Here is an 8,183-nt window from a genome sequence, read left to right as displayed (position 1 = left end):
CTGGAGGTTATACATTCAAATTTTCCAATTAAAATTCTGACCTAGTTATCTTAACAGGGCCTGTATTCGGTGTGTGTGTGTGTTGGGGGAGAATCTTTGACTTCTTCCATCCTAATATGCGGGGCTGAAATGAAGTAGCCTCCTGAATATTATGTTCTGCACTATATATACCTGTTTGGTACTTAGAGTTTACAGATTTGGCCTCAAAGTAGATTTGCCAGTGATATCACTTTGCTATCTTCCCTTCAACTGGCTAATGCCTTTGGATACATTCTACTATGGTGCAGAGTGGAGCCCCTTTGAAGGTGAACCGACATAGAAAATGTGGCTAAAGAGTGACCTAGTGAAGTTCTCAACTTCCTCAGGCTCCGTGCCCCTCCTGGCGAGTCTCACCCGGGTCTGGCCGTCCCCAGTCGAAGTCAGCAGCTTCCCTCGTCAGGTCACCTACCCCCAGGCCACCGGCCCGCGCCGCCGAGGTCGCCGCCCCTGGACAGCTCAGCCGGGGTCACGTGCGCGCGCCCTGTCCACCGCCCCCGGACCCGGGCCCGCCCCAGCCGCAGGGCAGAGGCCGTCGGATCACGCGCGCCCCGGCGGCCGCGGCCGGGCGCAGCCAATGGGCGGGCGGCGCCCGCATGACCCGCGCCGGCGGGAGGGCGTGGGGAGGCAGGCCGGGCGCGCACGCCGCCGGGCTGTATCGCCACCCCCGCTGCCGCCGGGACTGGAAGTGAGCTGCCGGGGCCCACGGTGCCAGCCAGCCTCCGGGAGGGTCCTGCAGCCGCCCGCACTCAGGGCGCAGCATGGCGACCGCCAAGGTAAGCGTCGGCCCGTTGCCCCGGGGAGCGTGCCGGCCGGCTAGGGCCGGGGGACTCGGGAGCCTCAGGTGTTCACGTGCCGAATTGGTGCAACGTGGAAAACAAATGAGAGAGGGGCGTGGGGCAGCTGTTCCACCTTGCAGCAGCGGGAGGAGGTGGGTAACCGTTCCTCCCGGGTAGCACATGTGGCCCGTGAGGGGACGGAGGCCCGACCCTGCGATAGAAAGTTTGCGGGTTGAACCCTCCCACTTGGCCCGGGAGGGGAGTCGGTGTCTGGTTGGCGCCCTGCGGGCTGAGCCACGCTCCGCTTGGAGAAGCCCGGTGGGCCCGGGTTGGGGAGGGCCCGGGGTCATTAGAGCCCCACGGCTGCCCCAGAGCGCACCTGCTTTTGACCCCGGTTGTTGTTGACTCGGGCCTCCCCTTCCCCGCGGCACAGCCCCGGCTGAAGCCGGAGCCTATTAGGTTTCAAAGGCTCCGCCCTCCCGCGGGTGGGGAAGTCACCTTGACTTCCGTTTTGGAGGCTGGTCGGAATAGTTGGTTTGCGCGCGCGCGTGTGTGTAAAAACTCCGGAGGACCCCCGTCCCGCCCCCACTTCTCATTCTTCAGCCCTCTCCCCATCTGACAACACTTACATACCGGCCTCTGAGCGTTTGAGAGGCTTCTTTTTAGAAATGACAAAACAGATTGTCCTGGGAGCCTGTTAACTCTTGTGAAGTTTTACTTAAAAGGAATTCTGTGTAATGTGAATCATTCACTAACCCAGAGGAAAGGCAACTCCGACAGCTTGACCTTTCCTCTTTCACCGTTTTTTGGAAACCTGGACACCATTTCAGTCTCTTTGGACTCCATTTCAACTTTTCTGACAGAATACCATATTTAGTCCCAATCACTTGAATCATTGGAATTTATTGCTTTTAATTTTAAGTTCACGAAGGCAGCCCTTTAATCAAGCCTATACAACTTCTTAGTTCGTTTTAAGTGCCGTGAACTTAAATATACCCAACATCTCAAACATTTGTCCTTAATCAAAATTCTGTGATAACCCTCAAGAGGAAAACATGGCCAACACATCATATTCCTATTTATTCAAGCAAACTAATCACATTTGCAATGGAAATTGTAAGCAGACAAATATATTTAAATGCTGTTCTATGACTTAAGTTTCTCCAGGCTCCCCAAATCTGCAGACTTCGTGTTCCTAACTATGTGGCCTAAGTGGCCTTTTTCTTTTCTGTAATTACTCTTGAGTTCCATCCTCAAGAGTCTGCTCTTGGGTGTGTGCATGAGTGTGTTTATATGTATGTGAACATACGGGTATAGAGAACTATTTTAGGTAGATTCTTTAAGGATCCCTGGTATTCATTTTTGGAAACTACATTAACCCTTTCAAGCCCAGTAGCCCTTGACCTTTTCTTTGCATTAAATTTGCATGCAGTCAGAGTCCAAGGCTTCATATGAATGCATTCTCTCCTGGTGACTTCTTGCAGCAGAGTAGGTGAAAGTAGATTCCCGTACTTTATTTTTTTAATATCTGCAGGTGATTTATATAATTTTACTTAATTTGGGGATAAAATAATTGAGGGATCTAAATTGAGGAATATGCATATAATATAATTGGAGTATAAGGAAAAGATCATTAACCAGTATGAAGTAAATAAGTGACATGGAAGCAGATCGAGCATTTGGTTGTATCTTTGTGAAACTGTCACATCATGTCAATAAGTGCAGTTGAATTTTAGCCACGTATGAGAGAGAAAATGAAACATTTCATTTTGCTGTTCGGGAGTTTGTGTTTTTGTTTATTCATTTTAGCCTTGCCTCTCTTCAGGGTTTCTGATGGCTCATGTCATGTATACCTGTATTTACAAGCCAACAAGACATCAACACCAAGTCAGAGTAAATGAGAAACACAGGATAAAGGGAAAGTAAGATGCAGCCAGGACAAAAGTCAGTGGAAAATAAGGATGTACTTGCTAGAGGTGACTGAATTTTCTAGCATCCAGAGGAAAGAGGAAATGATCAGTGAGGTCAGTTCCTTGAGAGAGAGGTCTCCTTGTACTGAGGATGGTTTCTCCCCATGTCCTTTTATATGCTGTGAGTGAGCTGCATTCAAAACTAGCTCATGACCACACATACATGTCTGTGGGTTCTATAAGGCCATTTCTTGTAGTGTCACTCTGTGTAGCTCAAGGGCAGTGCCGTAAATGTAGTCTTAAAAGTTCCCAAAATGAACTGTGCTGGTCTGCCTTAATCCAAGAATTAAGTTGCCTTTTAGCACTATTCTTGCGAGGTGATTGTGTTGGCTACTAGTCAGTGCTGGACAACCCAGGTTAAAGGCTGCGCTCTTTGCTTTTTCCTGGAGTGCAGTTATTCCATATTGCTGGGTTGAACACAGAGCTATAGACTCATTTAGAAGTAAGACTGACATCCCCTCTTACTAAAACGTGAAGAGCTTGCCTAGGAGGGAGCTCACTTCAATGGAATGTCTCCGAGGTTGGGCCAAGAGTCTGAAACTCAACAGTTATAGGTGAATTCCGGCACTCTCTGTGATGAATTATTTGAATATTTAATTACGCAGATTTGATATTTTCTGGATGAACTTAGCCACACCTAGCAGTTTCTTGATCTCTTTATTCTGAGTTTCCTTGTTTTTTTTTTTTTTCTTTTTTTCTTTTTCCCCAAATGTAACTAATTGTTCATGTCTCTCATCCTTTAAGTAGTTCAGGTAGGCAGGCCAAGAATCTAGTCTTTGGCCTGCTTTTATTTTGCATGAAGACTCTGCATAACGATGCCAAAGGTACATGTTTTTCATGATGTAACATTTATCTAACTCCTAGTATTTTGAGACAAACTCAAAATGCTTCCATTCTGGGGCACCTGGGTGGCTCAGTGAGTTAAGCCTCTGCCTTTGGCTCAGGTCATCATCTCAGGGTCCTGGGATCGAGCCCCGCATCGGGCTTTCTGCTTGGCGGGGAGCCTGCTTCCCCCTCTCTCTCTGCGGGCCTCTCTGCCTACTTGTAATCTCTGTCTGTCAAATAAATAAATAAAAACCTTAAAAAAAAAGAAGCTTCCATTCTCTTGTTCTGCCTACTTTCATAAGGATAATCCTTACAGGTCTGCCTGTACTATTTGTGGTGTTTTCAGGATTTCTTTTAAAAACTTACAAGCACTACCCTGCATGTATTAAAATGCAGATGAGTTTTAAAAATTCATGCAACTCCACAAAAAATGCATTTTTAAAAAGTAGTATTAGAGAGGAAAAACCTTTCCTTCCCCTTCACCCCTTGTGTGGTTGTAGGGAACATTTCTTCTTGGTCATCGGTTGAGTTTGTACATTAATAATGATGAAGTGAAACTAGATGAAACTGTTAAAAGTTAGAGAATGCTCCCTCAGGTTCAGCCAGGAGAGGTGTTCAGAAACAACACTGGACATGGACCAGTAATTTGTCTAAAATTAGCCTAGACCCGAAAGAAAGGAATTTGGAGACAAATTGAAGTGTTAATAATGAAAATTTGGTCTGTAGGACTAGTACACTTACTATTGATAGTCCCTTCTTGGATGAGTTGTTGCCATGGTCGTATTATGTTCTTTCTTATGTTCCAAATGTGGCTAAGTTGAGGATATGAAAATGAATTGGTCTCCCTTTGGGCCTTCAAGAAGACCACAGCCACACTGCAGGCTGATTCCTCTCCTGGAAGTGCCTGGGTAGGATTAGTGCTATAATAAGGGCTATGCGGCATCAGAGAAGGAGACCATTTCTGTGGGCATGGGAGGTGGTATTTCAGCAGGAATGGTTGGGGGGAAGAGGGGAGACCCATTCTAGTGATAAGAAACAGCAAGTGAAAGGGAGAGTTATGTTACGGAGGAACCTTGGTCTGGCAGCCTTTCCCTTGGCTCACCTGGTTTGGGACCCTGTGCTGTGGGAGTTCCCCAGTTAGGCCACACTCTTTATAAGTGTCGCTCAGCCAATAGAGAACTGGGGGGTGGGAGTGGTGGGAAGGATTGAAAGCCAGGATATAACACCTAAACAAACTAGGGAGCACGTCTTTTTGGGTATGGAGTTGTTTATAAGATTGCTGGAGGGGCTGCGACTCCTTCTGCTTCTTTGACTTTTTGTCATACGTCTGGCCTCTACTTTTGTTCGGTTCTTAAATGGAATCATTCTGCCCTGAGTTTCCCACTCTCTGTCAGTGGTAAACTCCCCTCTTCGCTCAGCATGTGCTGCTTCATAAGCATCCATTCTTGCTGCCATGATACCTTGGGGTGTGTCTTGGAAAGGAGGAATGTGTGACTCTGCAGATGCATGTTGGTTTTGCTGGGGAGTAAGGGGCCTGTGCCCTCGCCACCGTGATACAGTTCCCTTAGCATGTCTTCAGCAGCAACTGAGCAAGCCCTGTTTTCATGGCCCATTTAACCAGACCCTCTTGTTGGGTTAAATCGGCCCAATTAATGGTGGCTCTGGTCTGTTACCTCGGAATTATTCCCAGTGGTTGATATGTAACGTGGTGGTCTGGTTTGTTGATTGGAAACGTTTACAAGATAGAGTACTCGTATTCAGCCGTTTCCTTTGGAAATTTGCTGTGCAGTTGTGTGAGTGAAAATAAGCCCGGATGGTTCCTTTTGACTTTAGGTGCTGACAACATAGCAGAGTTGGCAGTGTTGAAATTCTTAGTAATTTAACCTAAATAAACCACTCTATTTAATGACTGTTATTAGGCTGGTAGCTTTGTCTTGATTTCCACATGTAGTCACAGTTTCCACATGTTATCCATGAAAATTGTTGACTTGATATGTAAGAGTCAGATATTTCAAGATACACTTACTGTTCTATGGTAAAATGTCTTTTGCATAAGACTCGCACAGTACGGTTTGGAGGAAAATTGTATGAGTCTAAGTGTAGAGGAGGGAAAAGTTTTTCTGGACTCTCCTAGGGGTCCCTGGCTGGATCTGAGAATTAAATTGACAAAAACAAATGGACAGGAGAAAAGCACACAAATTTTACTGAATTTTTACCTGGGTATGGGAGTCTTCACAAGAGAATGAAGACCCAGAGAAGTGACCTGGGCAGGAAACTTTTATTCCTTTTAGACAAAGAAAGAGTGGGTTTGTAAATAACTAAGGTGAAGGGGTTTGGGCCAGGAGTAGTAAATGATGAAGAAGTAACTAGAAGACAAGGGTTAGTTTAACGAGGTTTTGTTTGTACAGCTGTCTGGGTCCCCACTTCCCCATCTCTGGCGATAAGAATGTCTTTCCTCCTCCTGGTACAGGGAGGGTACCCTTCACGTGGGAGTTACATGACCGATTTCAGGAAAGAGGGTTAGTGGGGGTGGAGGTCAAAGTGACCTTCCTGCTCCTACTGTTTTCTCAGACTCCTTCGGCTTCAGACATTCCAGATGCCAAGGTGCTACGTTTTGGTGCAGTGTATCCTGAACCCCATCATAAGCCTGATTTGAACAGGCTTGTAGCCCCAGATGCCTATATAGAAGTTTTTCTAAGTTAGGCATGAGATCTTCATGTGTCTGAGTCTGGTCACAGTGGTAGGTTGAGCTGCAGAGGAGCTCGGAACTGATTTCTTAAGTGGGAGGAGGCTGCAAAGAACGTTTTATTTATTTCTGTTTGTGTAGCTCTGGTTTAGTGAGGAGTTAGCCAGGGAGGAGTGGGTTATATGCTCGCGGCTTACATTGATGGTGAACACATGGATGAGTCTAACTTCTCTGGGAAAGTAGGGAGTGTCTGTGACGTGTTGATGAGCAAATGCAGTGTAACGTATGCAAATACTTTGGGGATTAGGAAGTGCTGCAGGATGGCCAAGAGATGCCCTTGTGGGCTGTGGGACATTTCTACCTAACTGAAAACTGGGGGACATAGACATTATTTGGTTTACCTGGATAAAGACATAGTTTGCTTTTCTTAAGCTTGTGATCCATTCAGTGTTCACCATAATAGTTAGCCGATGTGGCTGCTTAGCCAGATTGTCTGAGTGGTCTTCTGGAGCCTTGCTGTTGAAACTTTTGGTCCATGGGCCAGCAGCTTTGGTTTACTTGGGAGCTTGTTAGAACTGCAGCATTTTTGGACTCAGCCCAGGCCAAAGATTTTGTTGCATCAGAATCTGCATTTTAACTAGATCCCCAGGGGACTGTATGCACATTAAAGTTTAAAGAATAGTGGTCTGAAACTCTCATTACTGTGTAATTAAATGTAGTTGCCTTCCTATGCCAAGGGTGCAGCACGTTTTGAATTGGTTGTAAGTCAGTCCAACTTTTTGCAGAATTAAATAAATAATGATAAAATCCAGGATAAATTTTAGGGTTTTAGGATTAATTTTGATTCTGCATTGGGGTCAGGGTATTATTTTTGGAACATATCCCTGAATTATTATTTAAGGGAGTGTACGATTATTGTACAAGGGTTGTACTTTTCTCCATTTCTTAACTACCCACCCATACTTACAGGTCCTGAAAATGAACTTGTGCCTCTTCTCTTTTTTGACATTCCCTCCTAAAGTCGTCAGTTCTGAAACTGTTAGCCTGTCCTCCTCGTATCTGGATTCATGGGACCCCATGTCCCACCGCTTCCTGCCTGTAACACCTTTCATCAGCATTCACGATATCCCCTCTCATTGCTGGCATCTTAACTCTTACATTATTCCTTTATTCTCGTTTGCCGGCTTCTTTTTGTCCTTCTGCTTCCCCCTGAGCTGTGGGTGTCCTTAGATCCTCTTCCCTCTGAAGGGTGATGGCTCCGTGTCAGTCAGTCTGGGTAGCTCTCTCAAGCAGCAGCCTTGCATTCGCAGCTGTTTGTTACAAATCTCAAATTTTTCTGCCTCAAAGATATTTTCAACTCTGCTTACCTAGAATTGAATTCATCTTGTTGATCGTTCCTCACTTTCAGCTTGCGACTTAACTTTCCTACTGGTTCAAGTTTCCAGTTAGCCCAGTTACGTGCCTGTTGTGGGTGGCCAGGAGAGGCCATCGGTGGGAATTTGGAAGAGGACAGAGAGATGGGTCCAGTAAACCCTTATGCCCTAGAGCAGGAATGTCCTATCTCTTCCATTTATGTCCAAGTTTTCATTACTTTTTAGCTACAGCGTTGCTCTAGCTTCCAGCCTGGTCTTGCCTTTGGTCTGTTCCCTTCACTTCCCTCTCCATTCTGTCCAGGTCTGTCAAAGGCAGCTTCTAAGATTGGCTCTTACTGCCAGGCTCGTAGCAGTACTGTATTCATGTGGACAGCGCTTAACAGTTTTTTTAAAAGATGCATTCGGGTATGTTGTTGATACTGACCATCTGCCAGCTCATACTGTACCGGGCTTACCAAAATGAGTCCGTTATTGGACATGTTTTCAAGAATTCACAGTCTATGGGTATTAAAAT

At 45.9% G+C, this 8,183-nt stretch overlaps 1 protein-coding gene across 8 annotated transcripts in view; it reads left to right on the top strand.

Annotated features, from left to right (window-relative positions):
* Nucleotides 1-636: 636 nt before the first annotated feature.
* Nucleotides 637-8,183, top strand: part of SLC25A13 (solute carrier family 25 member 13) — a gene marked incomplete at its 3' end in the record, with an annotated part of 185,925 nt that continues 178,378 nt past the window's right edge. For 5 of the 8 annotated variants that reach the window (XM_080818406.1, XM_080818405.1, XM_080818404.1 and 2 more), the window contains exon 1: nt 637-812. In XM_080818406.1, coding sequence (XP_080674532.1) covers nt 798-812 — 15 coding nt within the window. In that variant the 5' untranslated portion in view covers nt 637-797. The remainder of the gene's footprint in view (nt 813-8,183) is intronic. The other 3 variants (XM_080818409.1, XM_080818407.1, XM_080818410.1) reach the window with 2 other exon arrangements.

This window comes from Martes martes (genome assembly GCF_963455335.1).
Source record: "Martes martes genome assembly, chromosome: 11".
NCBI lineage: Eukaryota > Metazoa > Chordata > Mammalia > Carnivora > Mustelidae > Martes > Martes martes.
Note: the sequence above shows the minus strand (reverse complement) of the source record. Positions and strands in the feature narration are given on the sequence as shown.